Source organism: Rana temporaria, chromosome 2, assembly GCF_905171775.1.
Source record: "Rana temporaria chromosome 2, aRanTem1.1, whole genome shotgun sequence".
NCBI lineage: Eukaryota > Metazoa > Chordata > Amphibia > Anura > Ranidae > Rana > Rana temporaria.
In genome coordinates, this window is record NC_053490.1 from 538,121,653 (window position 1) to 538,147,443 (window position 25,791).

Sequence of the window (25,791 nt, forward strand, 5' to 3'; positions counted from 1 at the left end):
TGACACACTCTAAATCCCTTCCATAGGGTTACATTATAACCGATTCCATTTTCTGAAAAAATCGCTAAACGTAAATTGCGTTTTCACAAAAACCGTAAAAGATATCAATCTGAAAAGTCATGTTTGGATAGCTGAATATTTTGTGACCGCTTTAAAGTTTGTTTGGTGTCTGTAAGTGAAAGTATGAAGGAGCTGAAACTTTTGGCAGAACGTGTGTTTTGAAGCAGGAAAAAGGATGTTCTCATTGACTTCAATGTTAAAAAAAAGTGTCTAAAAGCTTAATATTTTAAAAAGTATAAATAGTACAAAAAAACTTGAAGAAGTCCCATCGTTAGCTGAACGAGATGAACATTTTAAAAGTTGAATGGTCTCAATAGCTCAAAGTATGCAGAAGTTACGCAGAGCCAAAAAACGTACGGAATAATAAAATTAAAATTAAAATTAAAACTAGAAAATGCATTCCCTGAGGAAAATGCGAGTGGGAATGCTGAATTGCTGAGCCCGCACCAAAGCCATTCACCATAACCACTACACTATCTTTAGGACACACAGCTCCTTTCTCTATCTGCAAAGTAGAGAGTATCCTGACTTCCTGGTCGCCCCTCCCCCCTCAAGAGGTTTCCCCTCCCCCCAGGTCAGTGAGGAGGAATATTGCCCTGAGGTAAGGAAAGCTATTTATGGAAAGAAATTCCATTACAAACGCCTTTTAATTCACAGACCAATACATTAATTACGCCTCCAAACAAAACGTAATAAATCCACAACCGTACATGCGATCGATACAGCGACTTCACCGTTTGAAAGACACGGCCCTTGTGAACGCATCGATATGAAATTTATGTTGATAAACTTAAAATTGTGGCCATGCCAGCGATTTAGAAAAGAGCGTCTTTGTGTGTTTTGCAGGAAAATTTTTAAAATTTTTAACATGGACGGTCAATGAGAGTGGTTTTGTCACTCTTGTCCTTTAGAAGCTCCTGGAACTAAAACTAAAATACGTATCACAAAACTGATCACATTGCCTGAAACCAGACAAGCATACCTACGTTTTGATATATAAATTGTGTATGACAAGTAGATCGTGTGGGCGTGAGAGCAATTTGTTCCCCCTTTTTTTAAAGATAATATTTTTTGTGGATGATCTCCACTCTAAAGGTCACATGACACACTCTAAACCTGCTCCATAGGATTACATTATAACCGATAAAAAAATCACTAAACGTAAATTGCGTTTTCACAAAAACCGTATAAGATATCAATCTAAAAAGTCATGTTTGGATAGCTGAATATTTTGTGACCGCTTTAAAGTTTGTTTGGTGTCTGTAAGTGAAAGTATGAAGGAGCTGAAACTTTTGGCAGAACGTGTGTTTTGAAGCAGGAAAAAGGATGTTCTCATTGACTTCAATGTTAAAAAAAAGTGTCTAAAAGCTTAATATTTTAAAAAGTATAAATAGTACAAAAAAACTTGAAGAAGTCCCATCGTTAGCTGAATGAGACGAACATTTTAAAAGTTAAATGGTCTCAATAGCTGAAAGTATGCAGAAGTTACGCAGAGCCAAAAAACGTACGGAATAAAATTAAGAAGAAGAATAATAAAAAACGAATATCAATACTGGGAATGCTTATTAAAGCATTCCCACTAACTAGAAAATGCATTCCCTGAGGAAAATGCGAGTGGGAATGCTGAATTGCTGAGCCCGCACCAAAGCCATTCACCATAACCACTACACTATCTTTAGGACACACAGCTCCTTTCTCTATCTGCAAAGTAGAGAGTATGCTGACTTCCTGGTCGCCCCTCCCCCCTCAAGAGGTTTCCCCTCCCCCCAGGTCAGTGAGGAGGAATATTGCACTGAGGTAGAAAGCTATTTATGGAAAGAAATTCCATTACAAACGCCTTTTAATTCACAGACCAATACATTAATTACGCCTCCAAACAAAACGTAATAAATCCACAACCGTACATGCGATCGATACAGCGACTTCACCGTTTGAAAGACACGGCCCTTGTGAACGCATCGATATGAAATTTATGTTGATAAACTTAAAATTGTGGCCATGCCAGCGATTTAGAAAAGAGCGTCTTTGTGTGTTTTGCAGGAAAATTTTAAATTTTTTTAACATGGACGGTCAATGAGAGTGGTTTTGTCGCTCTTGTCCTTTAGAAGCTCCTGGAACTAAAACTAAAATACGTATCACAAAACTGATCACATTGCCTGAAACCAGACAAGCATACCTACGTTTTGATATATAAATTGTGTATGACAAGTAGATCTTGTGGGCGTGAGAGCAATTTGTTCGCCCTTTTTTTAAAGATAATTTTTGTTTTCAAAGATCTCCACTCTAAAGGTCACATGACACACTCTAAATCCCTTCCATAGGGTTACATTATAACCGATTCCATTTTCTGAAAAAATCGCTAAACGTAAATTGCGTTTTCACAAAAACCGTAAAAGATATCAATCTGAAAAGTCATGTTTGGATAGCTGAATATTTTGTGACCGCTTTAAAGTTTGTTTGGTGTCTGTAAGTGAAAGTATGAAGGAGCTGAAACTTTTGGCAGAACGTGTGTTTTGAAGCAGGAAAAAGGATGTTCTCATTGACTTCAATGTTAAAAAAAAGTGGCTAAAAGCTTAATATTTTAAAAAGTATAAATAGTACAAAAAAACTTGAAGAAGTCCCATCGTTAGCTGAATGAGACGAACATTTTAAAAGTTAAATGGTCTCAATAGCTGAAAGTATGCAGAAGTTACGCAGAGCCAAAAAACGTACGGAATAAAATTAAAATTAAGAAGAAGAATAATAAAAAACGAATATCAATACTGGGAATGCTTATTAAAGCATTCCCACTAATTAAAATTAAGAAGAAGAATAATAAAAAACGAATATCAATACTGGGAATGCTTATTAAAGCATTCCCACTAACTAGAAAATGCATTCCCTGAGGAAAATGCGAGTGGGAATGCTGAATTGCTGAGCCCGCACCAAAGCCATTCACCATAACCACTACACTATCTTTAGGACACACAGCTCCTTTCTCTATCTGCAAAGTAGAGAGTATGCTGACTTCCTGGTCGCCCCTCCCCCCTCAAGAGGTTTCCCCTCCCCCCAGGTCAGTGAGGAGGAATATTGCACTGAGGTAAGGAAAGCTATTTATGGAAAGAAATGCCATTACAAACGCTTTTTAATTCACAGACCAATACATTAATTACGCCTCCAAACAAAACGTAATAAATCCACAACCGTACATGCGATCGATACAGCGACTTCACCGTTTGAAAGACGCGGCCCTTGTGAACGCATCGATATGAAATTTATGTTGATAAACTTAAAATTGTGGCCATGCCAGCGATTTAGAAAAGAGCGTCTTTGTGTGTTTTGCAGGAAAATTTTTAAAATTTTTAACATGGACGGTCAATGAGAGTGGTTTTGTCACTCTTGTCCTTTAGAAGCTCCTGGAACTAAAACTAAAATACGTATCACAAAACTGATCACATTGCCTGAAACCAGACAAGCATACCTACGTTTTGATATATAAATTGTGTATGACAAGTAGATCTTGTGGGCGTGAGAGCAATTTGTTCGCCCTTTTTTTAAAGATAATTTTTGTTTTCAAAGATCTCCACTCTAAAGGTCACATGACACACTCTAAACCTGCTCCATAGGATTACATTATAACCGATAAAAAAATCACTAAACGTAAATTGCGTTTTCACAAAAACCGTATAAGATATCAATCTAAAAAGTCATGTTTGGATAGCTGAATATTTTGTGACCGCTTTAAAGTTTGTTTGGTGTCTGTAAGTGAAAGTATGAAGGAGCTGAAACTTTTGGCAGAACGTGTGTTTTGAAGCAGGAAAAAGGATGTTCTCATTGACTTCAATGTTAAAAAAAAGTGTCTAAAAGCTTAATATTTTAAAAAGTATAAATAGTACAAAAAAACTTGAAGAAGTCCCATCGTTAGCTGAACGAGATGAACATTTTAAAAGTTGAATGGTCTCAATAGCTCAAAGTATGCAGAAGTTACGCAGAGCCAAAAAACGTACGGAATAATAAAATTAAAATTAAAATTAAAATTAAAATTAAGAAGAAGAATAATAAAAAACGAATATCAATACTGGGAATGCTTATTAAAGCATTCCCACTAATTAAGAAGAAGAATAATAAAAAACGAATATCAATACTGGGAATGCTTATTAAAGCATTCCCACTAACTAGAAAATGCATTCCCTGAGGAAAATGCGAGTGGGAATGCTGAATTGCTGAGCCCGCACCAAAGCCATTCACCATAACCACTACACTATCTTTAGGACACACAGCTCCTTTCTCTATCTGCAAAGTAGAGAGTATGCTGACTTCCTGGTCGCCCCTCCCCCCTCAAGAGGTTTCCCCTCCCCCAGGTCAGTGAGGAGGAATATTGCACTGAGGTAGAAAGCTATTTATGGAAAGAAATTCCATTACAAACGACTTTTAATTCACAGACCAATACATTAATTACGCCTCCAAACAAAACGTAATAAATCCACAACCGTACATGCGATCGATACAGCGACTTCACCGTTTGAAAGACACGGCCCTTGTGAACGCATCGATATGAAATTTATGTTGATAAACTTAAAATTGTGGCCATGCCAGCGATTTAGAAAAGAGCGTCTTTGTGTGTTTTGCAGGAAAATTTTAAAATTTTTTAACATGGACGGTCAATGAGAGTGGTTTTGTCGCTCTTGTCCTTTAGAAGCTCCTGGAACTAAAACTAAAATACGTATCACAAAACTGATCACATTGCCTGAAACCAGACAAGCATACCTACGTTTTGATATATAAATTGTGTATGACAAGTAGATCTTGTGGGCGTGAGAGCAATTTGTTCGCCCTTTTTTTAAAGATAATTTTTGTTTTCAAAGATCTCCACTCTAAAGGTCACATGACACACTCTAAATCCCTTCCATAGGGTTACATTATAACCGATTCCATTTTCTGAAAAAATCGCTAAACGTAAATTGCGTTTTCACAAAAACCGTAAAAGATATCAATCTGAAAAGTCATGTTTGGATAGCTGAATATTTTGTGACCGCTTTAAAGTTTGTTTGGTGTCTGTAAGTGAAAGTATGAAGGAGCTGAAACTTTTGGCAGAACGTGTGTTTTGAAGCAGGAAAAAGGATGTTCTCATTGACTTCAATGTTAAAAAAAAGTGTCTAAAAGCTTAATATTTTAAAAAGTATAAATAGTACAAAAAAACTTGAAGAAGTCCCATCGTTAGCTGAATGAGACGAACATTTTAAAAGTTAAATGGTCTCAATAGCTGAAAGTATGCAGAAGTTACGCAGAGCCAAAAAACGTACGGAATAAAATTAAAATTAAGAAGAAGAACTAGACAATGCATTTCCTGAGGAAAATGCGAGTGGGAATGCTGAATAGCTGAATTGCTGAGCCCGCACAAAAGCCATTCACCATAACCACTACACTATCTTTAGGACATACAAGCAGTGTTCCTTCAGTACTTATAAAGCCTAATATCACACAGCTCCTTTCTCTATCTGCAATATAGAGAGTGTCCTGACTTGACTGGTCGCCCCTCCCCCCTCAAGAGGCTTTCTCCACATGAGGTGGGGGAGGAGGACTGCACTGAGGTAAAGAAAGCCATTTAGGGAATCAAAATACCATTAGAAACGCTTTCATCCACACACAAAATCAGTTATCGAAGCCTTCAAACAAAACGTAATAAATCCACAACCGTACATGCGATCGATACAGCGACTTCACCGTTTGAAAGACACGGCCCTTGTGAACGCATCGATATGAAATTTATGTTGATAAACTTAAAAATGTGGCCATGTCAGCGATTTAGAAAAGAGCGTCTTTGTGTGTTTTGCAGAAACATTTTTTAGACTTTTTAACATGACTCTTGTCCTTTAGAAGCTCCTGGAACTAAAACTAAAATACGTATCACAAAACTGATCACATTGCCTGAAACCAGACAAGCATACCTACGTTTTGATATATAAATTGTGTATGACAAGTAGATCGTGTGGGCGTGAGAGCAATTTGTTCCCCCTTTTTTTAAAGATAATATTTTTTGTGGATGATCTCCACTCTAAAGGTCACATGACACACTCTAAACCTGCTCCATAGGATTACATTATAACCGATAAAAAAATCACTAAACGTAAATTGCGTTTTCACAAAAACCGTAAAAGATATCAATCTAAAAAGTCATGTTTGGATAGCTGAATATTTTGTGACCGCTTTAAAGTTTGTTTGGTGTCTGTAAGTGAAAGTATGAAGGAGCTGAAACTTTTGGCAGAACGTGTGTTTTGAAGCAGGAAAAAGGATGTTCTCATTGACTTCAATGTTAAAAAAAAGTGCCTAAAAGCTTAATATTTTAAAAAGTATAAATAGTACAAAAAAACTTGAAGAAGTCCCATCGTTAGCTGAACGAGACGAACATTTTAAAAGTTGAATGGTCTCAATAGCTGAAAGTATGCAGAAGTTACGCAGAGCCAAAAAACGTACGGAATAAAATTAAAATTAAAACTAGAAAATGCATTTCCTGAGGAAAATGCGAGTGGGAATGCTGAATAGCTGAGCCCGCACCAAAGCCATTCACCATAACCACTACACTATCTTTAGGACACACAGCTCCTTTCTCTATCTGCAAAGTAGAGAGTATGCTGACTTCCTGGTCGCCCCTCCCCCCTCAAGAGGTTTCCCCCCCTCCCCCAGGTCAGTGAGGAGGAATATTGCACTGAGGTAAGGAAAGCTATTTATGGAAAGAAATGCCATTACAAACGCTTTTTAATTCACAGACCAATACATGAATTACGCCTTCAAACAAAACGTAATAAATCCACAACCGTACATGCGATCGATACAGCGACTTCACCGTTTGAAAGACACGGCCCTTGTGAACGCATCGATATGAAATTTATGTTGATAAACTTAAAATTGTGGCCATGCCAGCGATTTAGAAAAGAGCGTCTTTGTGTGTTTTGCAGGAACATTTTTAACATGACGGTCAATGAGAGTGGTTTTGTCACTCTTGTCCTTTAGAAGCTCCTGGAACTTAAACTAAAATACGTATCACAAAACTGATCACATTGCCTGAAACCAGACAAGCATACCTACGTTTTGATATATAAATTGTGTATGACAAGTAGATCTTGTGGGCGTGAGAGCAATTTGTTCGCCCTTTTTTTAAAGATAATTTTTGTTTTCAAAGATCTCCACTGTAAAGGTCACATGACACACTCTAAATCCCTTCCATAGGGTTACATTATAACCGATTCCATTTTCTGAAAAAATCGCTAAACGTAAATTGCGTTTTCACAAAAACCGTAAAAGATATCAATCTGAAAAGTCATGTTTGGATAGCTGAATATTTTGTGACCGCTTTAAGGTTTGTTTGGTGTCTGTAAGTGAAAGTATGAAGGAGCTGAAACTTTTGGCAGAACGTGTGTTTTGAAGCAGGAAAAAGGATGTTCTCATTGACTTCAATGTTAAAAAAAAGTGTCTAAAAGCTTAATATTTTAAAAAGTATAAATAGTACAAAAAAACTTGAAGAAGTCCCATCGTTAGCTGAATGAGACGAACATTTTAAAAGTTAAATGGTCTCAATAGCTAAAAGTATGCAGAAGTTACGCAGAGCCAAAAAACGTACGGAATAAAATTAAAATTAAAATTAAGAATAATAAAAAACGAATATCAATACTGGGAATGCTTATTAAAGCATTCCCACTAATTAAGAATAATAAAAAACGAATATCAATACTGGGAATGCTTATTAAAGCATTCCCACTAACTAGAAAATGCATTCCCTGAGGAAAATGCGAGTGGGAATGCTGAATTGCTGAGCCCGCACCAAAGCCATTCACCATAACCACTACACTATCTTTAGGACACACAGCTCCTTTCTCTATCTGCAAAGTAGAGAGTATGCTGACTTCCTGGTCGCCCCTCCCCCCTCAAGAGGTTTCCCCTCCCCCAGGTCAGTGAGGAGGAATATTGCACTGAGGTAAGGAAAGCTATTTATGGAAAGAAATGCCATTACAAACGCTTTTTAATTCACAGACCAATACATGAATTACGCCTTCAAACAAAACGTAATAAATCCACAACCGTACATGCGATCGATACAGCGACTTCACCGTTTGAAAGACACGGCCCTTGTGAACGCATCGATATGAAATTTATGTTGATAAACTTAAAAATGTGCCCATGTCAGCGATTTAGAAAAGAGCGTCTTTGTGTGTTTTGCAGAAACATTTTTTAGACTTTTTAACATGGACGGTCAATGAGAGTGGTTTTGTCGCTCTTGTCCTTTAGAAGCTCCTGGAACTAAAACTAAAATACGTATCACAAAACTGATCACATTGCCTGAAACCAGACAAGCATACCTACGTTTTGATATATAAATTGTGTATGACAAGTAGATCTTGTGGGCGTGAGAGCAATTTGTTCCCCCTTTTTTTAAAGATAATATTTTTTGTGGATGATCTGCACTCTAGAGGTCACATGACACACTCTAAACCTGCTCCATAGGATTACATTATAACCGATAAAATATCACTAAACGTAAATTGCGTTTTCACAAAAACCGTAAAAGATATCAATCTAAAAAGTCATGTTTGGATAGCTGAATATTTTGTGACCGCTTTAAAGTTTGTTTGGTGTCTGTAAGTGAAAGTATGAAGGAGCTGAAACTTTTGGCAGAACGTGTGTTTTGAAGCAGGAAAAAGGATGTTCTCATTGACTTCAATGTTAAAAAAAAGTGTCTAAAAGCTTAATATTTTAAAAAGTATAAATAGTACAAAAAAACTTGAAGAAGTCCCATCGTTAGCTGAACGAGATGAACATTTTAAAAGTTGAATGGTCTCAATAGCTCAAAGTATGCAGAAGTTACGCAGAGCCAAAAAACGTACGGAATAATAAAATTAAAATTAAAATTAAGAAGAAGAAGAATAATAAAAAACGAATATCAATACTGGGAATGCTTATTAAAGCATTCCCACTAATAATAAAAAACGAATATCAATACTGGGAATGCTTATTAAAGCATTCCCACTAATTACAATGGGCTAGATTCAGAAAGAATTTACGTCGGCGTATCTATTGCTACGCCGCGTAAATTCAAAGCTGCGCCGGCGTATCTTCTTTCTGTATTCAGAAAGAAGATACGCCGAAATAAGTCTAAGATCCGACTGGCGTAAGTCTCTTGCACCGTCGTATCTTAGTTGCATATTTACGCTGGCCGCTAGGTGGCGCTTCCATATATTTACGCTATGAATATGCTAATTAGGTAGATACGCCGATTCAGAAACGTACGTCCGCCCGGCGCATTTTTTTACGTCGTTTACCTTCGGCTTTTTCCGGCGTAAAGTTACCCCTGCTATATGAGGCGTATCCTATGTTAAGTATGGACGTCGGGCCAGCGTCAAATTTTCCGTCGATTACGTCGTTTGCGTAAGTCGTTCGCGAATAGGGCTGTACGTAAGTTACGTTCACGTCTAAAGCATTGACGATTTGCGGTATAATTTTGAGCATGCGCACTGGGATTCTTTCACAGACGGCGCATGCGCCGTTCATAAAAAACGTCAAATACGTGGGGTCACAAGTAATTTAAATAAAACACGCCCACATCATCCACATTTTTATTCCGCGGGCTTACGCCGGACCACATACGCTACGCCGCCGTAACTTAGGGCGCAAGTTCTTTATGAATACGGAACTTGCGCCCTAAGTTACGCCGGGCGTAACGTATCTGAGATACGTTACGCCCGCAGAAAATTGCGCCGGGCTATCTGAATCTAGCCCAATACCTATAATTTAATAGTTCGTAATAGTCAAGTTATTATTAGTTGGTTATATTTCAGATTTTTCGATTTTTCGTTCTTTTGAATTTTCGCATTTTCTCTCTTATTTCCGAATTTCCGAAAAAAACAAAACGAAAACAAACACATTTTCAAGTTATTAGTTATTATTTCAGATTTTCACATTTTTGGGGTTTTCAAATTTTTGGATTTTCATTCTTTTGAATTTTCGCATTTTCTTTCTTATTTCCGAATTGTCAAAAAAAAAAAACGAATGAAACGAACACAAACACATTTTTCGTCAGTGCGCATGTCTAGGCCCTGGTGTCAGCCTCTTACAGCCCCTGTACAGTAGAGCTTAGACTGGGGGAGAGACTAGCAGCACAAGGAGCCAATAAGTACAAAGTACACGCTGATAGGAGGAGAGAGCAGTGTGACCGAGAGATGAGCTGAGAGATGAACTCATCCTTCTGCTGCTTCTCCTTTCACTGTCCAATCACAGCTGGGGGGAGGTACAGAATCTGTAAGTGTTGACCTCAGCACTAGGTCTTCTCCCCTGCATACAGGGCTGTGCTATGTGGCAGAGTTGTGCAAATCTCAGGACTGGATGGATAGAAATAGAAATTGAGTTCTGATTTTTGCACATTTCAGAATCCTAATTTATAAGCCGATGATTCTCTAAAAAAATTCAATTTTAAATGAATAAAAAAAGTTGACAAATCTGACTAATGAAGTAATCTGTATTAAATGATGACGTCATCGCGTCTCTTCTGTCTGTGCAGTGGAGGCGGAGAGCCCTGTACTGACGGCGGATGTGGATATGAGATTCTATAATGACCTTCTATGTGACATCCCCGAGGAACTCCTGACTGTCCCAGTTATAATGTACGGCATGCTGGAGCAGGTGAGATACTACCTACTTTTCACCAGGGGTCCCCACCCACCATGGGGATGGTAAAGGAGGGTAGGAGGGGTAGGTTACTAGACATGGCTGTATTATGGGGGGAGGGGCTGTAAAGGAGGGTAGGAGGGGTAGGTTAGTAGACATGGCTGTATTATGGGGGGCAGGGACTGTAAAGGAGGGTAGGAGGGGTAGGTTAGTAAACATGGCTGTATTATGGGGGGGGTCTGTAAAGGGGGGTCGGAGGGGTAGGTTAGTAGACATGGCTGTATTATGGGGGGAGGGGCTGTAAATGAGGGTAGGAGGGGTAGGTTAGTAGTCATGGCTGTATTATGCAGGGGAGGGGCTGTAAAGGAGGGTAGGAGGGGTAGGTTAGTAGACATGGCTGTATTATAGGGGAGGGGCTGTAAAGGAGGGTAGGAGGGGTAGGTTAGTAGACATGGCTGTATTATGAGGGAGGGTCTGTAAAGGAGGGTAGGAGGGGTAGGTTAGTAGACATGGCTGTATTATGGGGGGCAGGGACTGTAAAGGAGGGTAGGAGGGGTAGGTTAGTAGACATGGCTGTATTATGGGGGGAGGGGCTGTAAAGGAGGGTAGGAGGGGTAGGTTAGTAGACATGGCTGTATTATAGGGGAGGGGCTGTAAAGGAGGGTAGGAGGGGTAGGTTAGTAGACATGGCTGTATTATGAGGGAGGGTCTGTAAAGGAGGGTAGGAGGGGTAGGTTAGTAGACATGGCTGTATTATGGGGGGCAGGGACTGTAAAGGAGGGTAGGAGGGGTAGGTTAGTAGTCATGACTGTATTATGGGGGGAGGGACTGTAAAGGAGGGTCGGAGGGGTAGGTTAGTAGACATGGCTGTATTATGGGGGGAGGGGCTGTAAAGGAGGGTAGGAGGGGTAGGTTAGTTGACATGGCTGTATTATGGGGGGCAGGGACTGTAAAGGAGGATAGGAGGGGTAGGTTAGTAGAAATGACTGTATTATGGGGTGGGAGGGACTGTAAAGGAGGGTGGTAAGAGGGGTAGGTTAGTAGACATGGTTGTATTATGGGGGGCAGGGACTGTAAAGGAGGGTAGGAGGGGTAGGTTAGTAGACATGGCTGTATTATGCAGGGGAGGGGCTGTAAAGGAGGGTAGGAGGGGTAGGTTAGTAGACATGGCTGTATTATGAGGGAGGGTCTGTAAAGGAGGATAGGAGGGGTAGGTTAGTAGACATGGCTGTATTATGGGGGGCAGGGACTGTAAAGGAGGGTAGGAGGGGTAGGTTAGTAGTCATGACTGTATTATGGGGGGAGGGACTGTAAAGGAGGGTCGGAGGGGTAGGTTAGTAGACATGGCTGTATTATGGGGGGAGGGGCTGTAAAGGAGGGTAGGAGGGGTAGGTTAGTTGACATGGCTGTATTATGGGGGGCAGGGACTGTAAAGGAGGATAGGAGGGGTAGGTTAGTAGAAATGACTGTATTATGGGGTGGGAGGGACTGTAAAGGAGGGTGGTAAGAGGGGTAGGTTAGTAGACATGGCTGTATTATGGGGGGCAGGGACTGTAAAGGAGGGTAGGAGGGGTAGGTTAGTAGACATGGCTGTATTATGCAGGGGAGGGGCTGTAAAGGAGGGTAGGAGGGGTAGGTTAGTAGACATGGCTGTATTATGAGGGAGGGTCTGTAAAGGAGGATAGGAGGGGTAGGTTAGTAGACATGGCTGTATTATGGGTAGAGGGTTTGTAAAGGAGGATAGGAGGGGTAGGTTACTAGACATGGCTGTATTATGGGTAGAGGGCCTGTAAAGGAGGGTAGGAGGGGTAGGTTAGTAGACATGACTATATTATGGGGGAAGGGGCTGTAAAGGAGGGTAGGAGGGGTAGGTTAGTAGACATGGCTGTATTATGGGGGGAGGGGCTGTAAAGGAGGGTAGGAGGGGTAGGTTAGTAGACATGGCTGTATTATGGGGGGAGGGGCTGTAAAGGAGTGTAGGAGGGGTAGGTTAGTAGACATGGCTGTATTATGGGGAGGGACTGTAAAGGAGGGTAGGAGGGGTTGGTTAGTAGTCATGGCTGTATTATGGGGGGAGGGGCTGTAAAGGAGGGTAGGAGAGGTAGGTTAGTAGTCATGACTGTATTATGGGGGGGGAGGTACTGTAAAGGAGGGTTGGAGGGGTAGGTTAGTAGTCATGACTGTATTATGGGGGGGGAGGGGCTGTAAAGGAGGGTAGGAGGGGTAGGCTAGTAGACATGGCTCTATTATGGGGGGGAGGGGCTGGAGGGTAGGAGGGGTAGGTTAGTAGAAATGACTGTATTATGGGGGGGAGGGACTGTAAAGGAGGGTAGGAGGGGTAGGTTAGTAGACATGACTGTATTATGGGGGGGGCTGTAAAGGAGGGTAGGAGGGGTAGGTTAGTAGACATGGCTGTATTATGGGGGGAGGGGCTGGAGGGTAGGAGGGGGAGGTTAGTAGAAATGACTGTATTATGGGGGGGAGACTGTAAAGGAGGGTCGGAGGGGTAGGTTAGTAGACATGGCTGTATTATGGGGGGAGGGGCTGTAAAGGATGGTAGGAGGGGTAGGTTAGTAGTCATGACTGTATTATGGGGGGGGGGACTGTAAAGGAGGGTAGGAGGGGTAGGTTAGTAGTCATGACTGTACTATGGGGGGGGGACTGTAAAGGAGGGTCGGCGGGGTAGGTGCGGATCTTGTTTTGCATTACATGTGACATGTGATCCTCCATCTTCTTCTCTCAGGTTGTTGCAGCAGAGATTGATCTGGTACCGCCAAGTGAGATGATACCGGATCCCCGAGCGGATGGCCTGGACCCCACCATCGCTGACCACCTGGTCTCCATCCTCCATTCTCTGTCCCTCTCGGAAAAGGAGAAGAAGGTTAAAAAAATGATTTAAATCCTCCCTCCGGCCTTCCCTTTAGTCTTGTACAGGTGTACCGGCTCCTCCCCTGGACTGATACATCTTTTGATTTACCTGCACACTGTGAGCTTCTCACCATGTGCATTAGAAGCTGCAGAAAGTCAGATAGTTCCCCGCCTCATTTCCTGGTCGGAGGACACCCAGTATTATCATATAGCCCTTTCCTCCCCAGCCTGGCTGTCATGCAACACTGTACCTCTATGAAATGACACCAGTATAGAAAGTAGACAGTCCAAGGTGTTTAGTAGGAGGCATTGTGAGTTTTTTTTAATGAGTCATTTTTCCCCACAATTCTTTGTAAAATTTATATTTTTTTATTCACAAAATTGTCATAACAGGTTAGGGCCCTCTGATCCCTCCTGTATTGATTGTATTGTGACTGTACTGTCTTCCCTGATGTAAAGCGCTGCGCAAACTGTTGGCGCTATATAAATCCTGTATAATAATAATAATAATAATTTAAATTACACCCCAAAACACATTCTACTACTCCTCCTCCTGAGTATGGCGATACCACATGTGTGAGGCTTTTGCACACGGGAGAGGTCCAACATGCAGGGAGCACCTTCAGGTGTTCTATAGACATAAATTACACATATCATTTCCTGAGTGCCTCTTGCACTTTTGAAGGCCCCGGAGCACCAGGACAATAGAAAGCCCAAAAAAATCAAAAAAATAAACACCCCAATGTTTAATCTATGAGGCATATTAAAGCGGATGTGCCATTAAAAAAAAATATTAAAAGCCAGCAGCTACAAATACTGCAGCTGCTGACTTTTAATATTAGGACACTTACCTGTCCTGGAGTCCAGCGCTGATCGCAGCAGAGCACGAACGATCGCTCGTCACTCTGCTGCCCCCCCGCCATCCACGCTGAGGGAACCAGGAAGTGAAGCGCTGCGGCTTCACTGCCCGGTTCCCTACGGCGCATGCGCGAGTCGCGCTGCGCCCGCCGATTGGCTCACACGCTGTGTGCTGGGAGCCGAGTGTTCCCAGCACACAACGGGCGACAGACGGGAAGTCAGAAAAACCCGTCTTTCGCCCGTAGCGTGTGGCCGGAAGTGGGTGCAAATACCTGTCTTTAGACGGGTATCTGCACCCCCCTCCCCCCTGAAAGGTGTCAAATGTGACACCGGAGGGGGGAAGGGTTCCGATCAGCGGGACTCCACTTTAGGGTGGAGAACCGCTTTAAGTCTTTTGAACATGTCATTTTTTTCCACAAGTTTTTGGAAAATGTGTAAAGAAAATTAATTTTTTTTTTCTTTTACACAAAGTTGTTCATTTAGAAGATATTTCTAACACATAGCATGTACATAACCAAAAATTACCCCCCAAAATATATTCTGCTACTCCTCCTGAGTATGGGGATACCACATATGTGAGGCTTTTGCACATAGGAGAGGCCCAACATGCAGGGAGCACCTTCAGGTGTTCTATAGACCTAAATTACACATATCATTTCCTGAGTGCCTCTTGCACTTTTGAAGGCCCCGGAGCACCAGGACAATAGAAATGCCTAAAAAGTAAAACCCCAATGTATAATCTATGAGGCATATTGAGTCTTCTAAACATGTCATTGTTTCCCACAAGTTTTGGGAAAATGTGTAAAGAAAATGAAAACAATTTTTTTTTTCTTTTACAAAAAGTTGTCAATTTAGAAGATATTTCTAACACATAACATGTACATACCAAAAATTACCCCCAAAAATACATTCTACTACTCCTCCTGAGTATGGGGATACCACATATGTGAGGCTTTTTACACAGCCTGGCCACATAGAGAGGCCCAACATGCAGGGAGCACCTTTAGGTGCTCTAGAGACATAAAATTACACATAAAGACCTGGATTCACATACATTTGCGCATATTTATGCCGCCGTAGCGTATCTTCTTTACGCTACGCCGACGCAGCGCAGAGAGGCAAGCCCCGAATTCACAAAGCACTTGCCACCAAATCTGCGCTGGGTTTCTTAGGCGTAAGTCTCGTAAGTGGAAGTGGGCGCGAGCCATGCAAATGAGGCGTGACCCCATGCAAATGATGGGCCAAGCGCCATAAAGATACGAATAACGAACGGCGCATGCGCCGGGACGTGGACGCATCCCAGTGCGCATGCTCAGAATCACGTCGGGAATTACTCCCTAAGATACACCGGATCACTGCCTACGATGTGAACGTAACCTTACGCCTAGTCATATTCACGTACTACGTAAACGACGAAAGATACAACGTCTTGTGTACCCTGGTCCAATACCTTTGCATGGGTTGCGCCTCCTATATGGGGAATAACTTTATGCCGGACGTACGACTTACGCAAACCGCGTATATTATGCGCCGGGCGCAAGTACGTTCGTGAATCGACGTATCTCCCTCATTTCCATATTTGAATAGGAAATCAATGGGAGCGGCAAATGCGGCCAGTGTAAATATGCACCCACGATACGCCGGCGTAGGAAAGTTACGTCGGTCGGATGATGCCTATTTTCAGGCGTATCTTGGTTTCAGAGTCCGGCGCATAGATACGACGGCGCATATTTACACTTACGCGGCGTATCTCGAGATATGCCGGCGTAAGTGCTTTGTGAATCCGGGCCATCATTTCCTGAGTGCCTCTTGCACTTTTGAAGGCCCTGGAGCACCAGGACAATAGAAACGCCCAAAAAATAAAAAAATAAAACACCCCAATGTATAATCATATTGAGTCTTTTGAACATGTCATTTTTTTCCACAAGTTTTTGGAAAATGTGTAAAGAAAATGAAAAACCCCTTTTTTTTTTTTTTTTTTTTTTACACAAAGTTGTCTATTTAGAAGATATTTCTAACACATAGCATGTACATACCAAAAATTACCCCCCAAAATATATTCTGCTGCTCCTCCTGAGTATGGGGATACCACATGTGTGGGACTTTTTACACAGCCTGGCCACATGCAGAGGCCCAAAATGCAGGGAGCACCTTCACGTGTTCAAATCGAATTTGACTAACTATTAGGGCCCTTTCACACGTACGGACCGTATGTCCGCATTTTCATCTGTTCGTTTGCGGATGAAAACGGGACATACATGGGTCCCTATGTGATTACGGGTGTCAGCGGATGAACATCTGCTGACACCCGTAATTTGTCCGCCTCCACAAAGATCCGCATTTGCGGACGGAAGGAAATCCTATTTTTCTGCCGGATCGGATCGGATGAACATGGACATACAGTCCGTATTCATCCGATCCCCCATCGGGGGACCGCCCTGTCAGCTGCCAGCTCAGCGGGGATTTTACGGAGGATCCCTGCTGAGCTTTGCGGACACACGGAGAGGATCATTACTGATCCGCCCCGTGTGAAAGGGCCCTTATAGTTTTGGTCAATGAGACTCGGCTGATCACAGATCAGAGTGAGGGGTCAAACCCAACCCCTTACCACGTGCAGGGCCGTCTTTAATATGGTTTGGGCCCTGGGCAAACATTTTTTTTGGGCCCCCCTCCAGCTTATTTTGGGCCTGGCTGGTTCACATGTATGTGTTTTGGCGGCCCTCATTTGTGCAGGTACAGCAGCCCATTGATTTGAATGGGCCGCCATGCCTTCGTAAATATAAAAAATAAAATAAATATCTAAAAAAAATATGTTTTTATAAAAAAAGGGGGGTTGTCATCCGTGGCCCTGGGGATCTACGGGCCCCTGGGGACCTCCAGACCTCTAAAAAAAAAAAAAAAAAAATTGGCCCTTTAATAAAAAATAAAATAAAAATATATTAAAAAATATATTTGTTTTATTTAAAAATAAATAAAAAAAGGGGGGGTTGCCATCTGGGGCCCTGGGGACCCCTAAAAAAAATTGTCCCTTTAATAAAAAATAAAAATATATTAAAAAAATATATACTTTTTTTATTTAAAAATAAATAAAAAAAGGGGGGGGGGGTTGCCATCTGGGGCCCTGGGGACCTCCGGACCCCTAAAAAAATAAAAAATAAATATATATATATATATTTTCAAAGGGGGTTGCTTTGGGCCCCCAACAGTGACAGGGCCCTGGGCAGCTGCCCCTGTTCTGTGGTAAAGACGGCCCTGACCACGTGATCAGTTGTCAGCCAATGACAGCTGATCATGTGATGTAAACAGAGCTGGCAATCGTCTATTTTTTCTCCTTACGCTAAAATAGCCGATCACCGGCGGCTGTCAGAGGGACATCGATCCCGATGAAGGACAGCCACCTGCCAGTAACCACCAGCGCCACCCATCAGTGCCCATAGTGCCACCCATCAGAGTCCACAGTGCCACCTCTGTGTCCACTACCAGTGCCGCCCATCAGTGTCCCTTACCAGTGCCCATCAGTGCCAACTATTAGTGCCATCCATCAGTTTCGCCTTATCTGTTCCTATCAGTGCCGCCTTATCTGTCCCTATCAGTGCCGCCTTATCTGTCCCTATCAGTGCCGCCTTATCTGTCCCTATCAGTGCCCACCAGTGCATTCTATCAGTGCCCACCAGTGCCGCCTCATCAGCGCATATCAATGAAGGCGAAAAAATACCTGTTTGCAAAATTTTATAACAAACTATGAAACATGATTATTTTTTTCTACATTTTCCATGTTTTTTTGTTTGTTTAGCAAGAAATAAAAACCTCAGAGGAGATCAAATACCATCCAAAAGAATCTCTATTTGTGGGGAACAAATTATAAAAATGTCATTTGGGTGCAGTGTTGTATGACCGCGCAATTGTCATTCAAAGTGTGAGAAAAGTGCTGAAAGCTGAGAATTGAGGGGGGGAGGGGTTAAGTGCCCGGTAAGGAAGTGGTTAATATATTCATCTTATAATATTTTTATTTAATTTCCTTTTTTTTCATGAAAATTGAGTTACTCTTTAATTTTTTGTTGCCCAATATACAAAGAACGTCACCGCCATTGTCCTGAGAATCTCCCTCATCCATGTATCAGACGTTCTCTGTACTCTGCATGGGCAGGCTCCTCCTACTCCATAAAGAGCGACGCGTTTCGAGGGAACGTACATTATCCCAATGAATGATAGAGAAATGGTCATTTCTTATAAGATTAACCCTCTATACACCTTCTCATTGCTCAGAATCTACACAACACCCTCATTGGACAAGAGCAGGGTGAGAAAACAGCGCCATCTACAGGACCTCACCTGCTCCACTTCCACGACAAGACCAAGGAGAGGACCTACCAGGTGCAGGTGAGTGACCCTCGCTGAATACGAGTCTGTGAAACATCCCCACCCCCTCCCACCGCCTCCGCCACTCTTACCGGGAGACCCGATCCACGACGCGCCACCTCTGGCGCCTAGAGAGAGACTGAAACGATTCAGTCTCTTCAATGTAAACACGGAAGCGACGTCACAACGTCACTTCCGGGTTACTCGCCTGCCAATGGCGCCGGATTTAAAAAAAATATGCGGTATTCAGAATCGCCGTTTTTGGCAATCTCAATACTTTGAAGTGCAAAGGAGGGATTTGGGGTCTTTTAGAGATGTTTACATTCATTATAGACCCCAGATCCCTCCATAAAGAGGACCTGTCACCTCCTATTACTGTCACAGGGGATGTTTACATTCATTATAGACCCCTGATCTCTCCATAAAGAGGACCTGTCACCCCCTATTACTGTCACAAGGGATGTTTACATTCATTATAGACCCCCGATCCCTCCATAAAGAGGACCTGTCACCTCCTATTACTGTCACAGGGGATGTTTACATTCATTATAGACCCCCGATCCCTCCATAAAGAGGACCTGTCACCTCCTATTACTGTCACATGGGATGTTTACATTCATTATAGACCCCAGATCTCTCCATAAAGAGGACCTGTCACCTCCTATTACTGTCACATGGGATGTTTACATTCATTATAGACCCCAGATCCCTCCATTAAGAGTACCTGTCACCTCCTATTACTGTCACAGGGGATGTTTACATTCATTATAGACCCCAGATCCCTCCATAAAGAGGACCTGTCGCCACCTATTGCTGTCACAGGGGATGTTTACATTCATTATAGACCCCTATTACTGTCACAGGGGATGTTTACATTCATTATAGACCCCTATTACTGTCACAGGGGATGTTTACATTCATTATAGACCCCAGATCCCTCCATAAAGAGGACCTGTCACCACCTATTACTGTCACAGGGGATGTTTACATTCATTATAGACCCCAGATCCCTCCATAAAGAGGACCGGTCACCTCCTATTACTGTCACAGGGGATGTTTACATTCATTATAGACCCCTATTACTGTCACAGGGGATGTTTACATTCATTATAGACCCCAGATCCCTCCATAAAGAGGACCTGTCACCTCCTATTACTGTCACATGGGATGTTTACATTCATTATAGACCCCTATTACTGTCACAGGGGATGTTTACATTCATTATAGACCCCAGATCCCTCCATAAAGAGGACCATTCGCCTCCTATTACTGTCACAGGAGATGTTTACATTCATTATAGACCCCAGATCCCTCCATTAAGAGTACTTGTCACCTCCTATTACTGTCACATGGGATGTTTACATTCATTATAGACCCCCAATCTCTCCATAAAGAGTACCTGTCACCTCCTATTACTGTCACAGGGGATGTTTACATTCATTATAGACCCCAGATCCCTCCATAAAGAGGACCTGTCACCACCTATTACTGTCACAGGGAATGTTTACATTCATTATAGGCCCCTATTGCTGTCACGGGGATGTTTACATTCATTATAGACCCCCGATCCCTCCATTAAGAGTACTTGTCACCTCCTATTACTGTCACATGGGATGTTTACATTCATTATAGACCCCCGATCCCTCCATAAAGAGTACCTGTCACCACCTATTACTGTCACAGGGGATGTTTACATTCATTATAGACCCCCGATCCCTCCATAAAGAGGACCTGTCACCACCTATTACTGTCACAAGGGATGTTTACATTCATTATAGACCCCCGATCCCTCCATAAAGAGGACCTGTCACCTCCTATTACTGTCACAAGGGATGTTTACATTCATTATAGACCCCCGATCCCTCCATAAAGAGTACCTGTCACCACCTATTACTGTCACAGGGGATGTTTACATTCATTATAGACCCCCGATCCCTCCATAAAGAGGACCTGTCACCACCTATTACTGTCACAAGGGATGTTTACATTCATTATAGACCCCCGATCCCTCCATAAAGAGGACCTGTCACCTCCTATTACTGTCACAAGGGATGTTTACATTCATTATAGACCCCCGATCTCTCCATAAAGAGGACCTGTCACCTCCTATTACTGTCACATGGGAGGTTTACATTCATTATAGACCCCAGATCCCTCCATAAAGAGGACCTGTCACCTCCTATTACTGTCACAAGGGATGTTTACATTCCTTGTGACGGCAATAAAAGTTTTTTTTTTAAAACACAATTTTATATTCTAAAAACAAATAAAAAAAAAATGTAAAGCCCCCCCCTGTCCCCGCGAGCTCGCGCAGAAAAGAAAACGCATACGGAAGTCGCGCCCGCATATGCAAACGGTGTTCAAATCACACACACGTGAGGTGTCGCCGCGATCATCAGAGCGAGAGCAATAATTCTAGCCGTAGACCTCCTCTATAACTCTAACCTGGTAACCGTAAAAAAAAATGAAATCGTCGCCTATGGAGATTTTCTAGGTAGCGTAGTTTGTCGCCATTCCACGAGCGTGCGCAATTATAAAGTGTGACGTGTTTGGTATCTATTTACTCGGCGTAACATCATCTTTTACATTATACAAAAATATTGGGCTAACTTTACTTATTATTTTATTTTAATTCATGAATATAAATTTTTCCCAAAAAAGTTGCGTTTAAAACACCGCCGCACAAATACCGCGTGACATAAAATATAGCAACAATCGCCATTTATTCTCTAGATTCTCTGCTAAAAAAAATGTGTATAATGTTTGGGGGTTCTAAGTAATTTTCTAGCAACAAAATACGGATTTTAACTTGTAAGCACCAAATTGTCAGAAATAGGCTTAGGCATTTGCATAGCAATTCTCTCAGTTAAAGTGCATGCCAGGTTCATTTTGTCCACTAGATGGCGATACGTATCTATGGGAAATTCCTATGAAATGTTGCGCCATCTAATGGCCAAATACAGCATCTCCCAGTTAAAGTGCATGCACATTCATTTTGTCCACTAGATGGTGCTATGTATCCTAGGAAGTGCCTGTGATATTTAGCACCCTCTAGTGGTTAAATATGGCATTTCCTTTTTTAAATCAATGAAAAACTTTCAAACAGCACAGGATGTAGTCATATAACATTTGTTTTTTGTCCCATTTGCACGGAATGAATAGGCATGCATTTTTGCTTGGTGAATTGCTATGCAGATTTGTTTTTATAAATACACCTTTTATTGTACATTCACATCAGTCCCCGCCCTCGAGAAGCTGACAATCTAAGGTCCCTTTTGCACATACTAGGAGCCAATTAAACTCTCAGCATGTCTTATTTGTAGTGTGGGAGGAATCTTATGCAAGTACAGGGAGAGCATGCAGACCCCATGCAGATAGTGACTAGACTGTAAATTCTAACTGAGGACTGCATGGCAGAAGTGCTAACCACTAAGCCACTATGCTGCCCATTCTGCGCTTTATTTCAGCTCCCAAACACTCTGAGCCCCAACACAGTGGAGGAAACGATGCTGAGAAAACTCCCGATAGCCGAACTCCTCCAGTTCCAGCAACCGACCCCCGAGATCAACTCCCGAAGGCTGGCGCAGATCCACGAGCTCATGCACTACTGTAACACGGGTGAGTTCTGCACACCGGGGGGGGGGGTATCACTAGTGCAACACGCCGACCGCTGAATTCAGTTATTGCACACCAATAATAAAAATTTAGTTGATAATAATTATTATTATAACAATAATAATATCATAATAATAATTATTATTGTTAAATAATAATTTATTATTATAATAATAATAATAATAATAAAAAATATTATCACAATAATGGTAATTCAATTATTATTATTTTGCAATAATAATAATTATTATAACAATAATAATAATTAAAACAATAATTAAATAATACAAATTTAGTTGATAATAATTATTATTATAACAATAATATCATAATAATAATTATTATTGTTAAATAATATTTTTTTATTATAATAATAATAATAGAAAATATTATCACACTAATGGTAATTCAATTATTATTATTTTGCAATAATAATAATTATTATAACAATAATAATAATTAAAACAATAATTAATTCAGAAGTTGCACACCTCTTTGTCACTAGTGTGCAGCACAGGTGACCACCGGATTCAGTTATTGCACACCAATAATAAAAATTCAGATAACAATAAATAAAATAATAATTATTATTATTGTAATAATTTATATTAATATAATAATAATAATTATTGTTTAATAATTTATTTTTATAACAATATTAATAAATTATAATATCACAAGCACATGCACTACTGTAACACGGGTGAGTTCTGCACACGTGGGGCGTATCACTAGTGCAACACGCCGACCGCTGGATTCAGTTATTGCACACCAATAATAGAAATTCAGATGATAAAAATGATAAATATTATTCTAAAAATAATAATAAATAATAATATAATAATAATAATTATTATTATTGTTAAATAATAATTTATTATTATAACAATAATAATAAAAAATATTATCACAATAATAATAATTTATTATTTAACAATAATAATTATAATAAATAATAATTATAACAATAATTAATTCAGAAATTGCACACCTCTTTGTCACTAGTGCAACACGGCCGACCACTGGATTCAGTTATTGCACACCAACAATAAGAATTCAGATGATAATAATTATAATAATTTATTATTATAACAATAATATTAAATAATATTAACACAATAATAGTAATTAAATTATTATTATTTAACAATAATAACAATTCTGTTAATAATTCAGAAATTGCACACCTCTTTGTCACTAGTGCAACACAGCCGACCACTGGATTCAGTTATTGCACAGCAATAATACAAATTCAGCTAATAATAAATATAATATTAATAATAATTATTATTATTATAATAATATAATAATTATAATAATAAATTATTTTTTAACAATAATTATAATTATTATTATATTATTTATTATTATTGTTATAATAATAAATTATTTTTTAACAATAATAATAACAATAATAAATAATATTATCACAATAATAGTAATTCAATTATTATTTAACAATAATAATAATTCTGTTAATAACTATTTCAGAAATTGCACACCTCTTTGTCAGTAGTGCAACACGGCTGACCACTGGATTCAATTATAACAATAACAATAATAATAAATAATAATATCACAATAATAATTAAATTATTATTATTTAAAAATAATAAGAATAATAATCATAACAATAATAATAATAATTCTGTTAATAATGAATTCAGAAATTGCACACCTCTTTGTCACTAGTGCAACACAGCCGACCACTGGATTCAGTTATTGTACACCAATAATACAAATTCAGCTAATAATAAATATAGTATTAATAATAATAATTATTATTATTATTATTATTATTATTATTATTATTATTATTATTATTATATAATAATAATAATTATAACTAGAAAAGATACAATTTCTGGGGAAATTGTGCGGCGTGGTCTTGCCTCCACCAATACTCCTGACTGGAGACGGTGCCCCTGGAGATGTAAATGAGATCCAACCGTGTGTCGATCCAATTCGGTCCATTGCCCCATCAAAAACTGCTCCATCAAAAACTAGCCCATCAAAACTGCACCATCAAAACTGCACCATCCTATTTGCCCCATCAAAAACTGGCTGCTATGGAGGGTTGCTATGGACTAGTTGCTATGGACTGGTTGCTATAGACTGATGGGTATGGACGGTTGCTATGGACTGGTTGCTATGGACTGGTTGCTATGGAGTGGTTGGTATGGACGGTTGCTCTGGATTGGTTCCTATGGACTGGTTGCTATGGACGGATGCTATGGACTGGTTGCTATAGACTGGTTGCTATAGACGGTTGCTATGGAGTGGTTGCTATGGAGGGTTGCTATGGAGGGTTGCTATGGAGTGGTTGCTATGGAGGGTTGCTATGGAGTGGTTGCTATGGAGGGTTGCTATGGAGGGTTGCTATGGACTGGTTGCTATGGAGGGTTGCTATGGACTGGTTGCTATGGAGGGTTGCTATGGACTGATGGCTATGGATGGGTTGCTATGGACGGTTGCTATGGACTGGTTGCTATGGACTGGTTGCTATGGAGTGGTTGCTATGGAGAGTTGCTATGGAGGGTTGCTATGGAATGGTTGCTATGGACAGTTGCTATGGACAGTTGCTATGGACTGGTTGCTATGGAGTGGTTGCTATAGACGTTTGCTATGGAGTGGTTGCTATGGAGGGTTGCTATGGACTGGTTGCTAGGGACTGGTTGCTAGGGACTGGTTGCTATGGACTGGTTGCTATGGACGGTTGCTATGGACTGGTTGCTAGGGACTGGTTTCTATGGACTGGTTGCTATGGACGGTTGCTAGGGAGTGGTTGCTAGGGAGTGGTTGCTAGGGAGTGGTTGCTATGGACTGGTTGCTATGGACTGGTTGCTATGGACGGTTGCTATGGACTGGTTGCTATGGACGGTTGCTATGGACTGGTTGCTATGGACTGGTTGCTATGGACTGGTTGCTATGGATTGGTTGCTAGGGACTGGTTGCTATGGAGTGGTTGCTATGGAGTGGTTGCTAGGGAGTGGTTGCTAGGGAGTGGTTGCTATGGACTGGTTGCTATGGACGGTTGCTAGGGACTGGTTGCTAGGGATTGGTTGCTAGGGACTGGTTGCTAGGGACTGGTTGCGGTTGCTAGGGAGTGGTTGCTAGGGACTGGTTGCTATGGACTGGTTGCTATGGACTGGTTGCTATGGACGGTTGCTATGGACTGGTTGCTAGGGACTGGTTGCTAGGGACTGGTTGCTAGGGACTGGTTGCTATGGACTGGTTGCTATGAACTGGTTGCTAGGGACTGGTTGCTATGGAGTGGTTGCTATGGAGTGGTTGCTATGGAGTGGTTGCTATGGACTGGTTGCTAGGGACTGGTTGCTAGGGACTGGTTGCTATGGACGGTTGCTAGGGACTGGTTGCTAGGGACTGGTTGCTATG

The 25,791-nt window shown here is 41.0% G+C and overlaps 1 protein-coding gene across 1 annotated transcript in view; it reads left to right on the top strand.

The window, feature by feature from the left end:
* SPAG17 (sperm associated antigen 17) overlaps positions 1-25,791 on the top strand; it is a 229,726-nt gene that overhangs the window by 74,153 nt on the left and 129,782 nt on the right. Inside the window, exons 10-13 of the mRNA XM_040339490.1 lie at positions 10,589-10,710; positions 13,439-13,576; positions 18,688-18,801; positions 22,248-22,398. Coding sequence (XP_040195424.1) covers positions 10,589-10,710; positions 13,439-13,576; positions 18,688-18,801; positions 22,248-22,398 — 525 coding nt within the window. The remainder of the gene's footprint in view (positions 1-10,588; positions 10,711-13,438; positions 13,577-18,687; positions 18,802-22,247; positions 22,399-25,791) is intronic.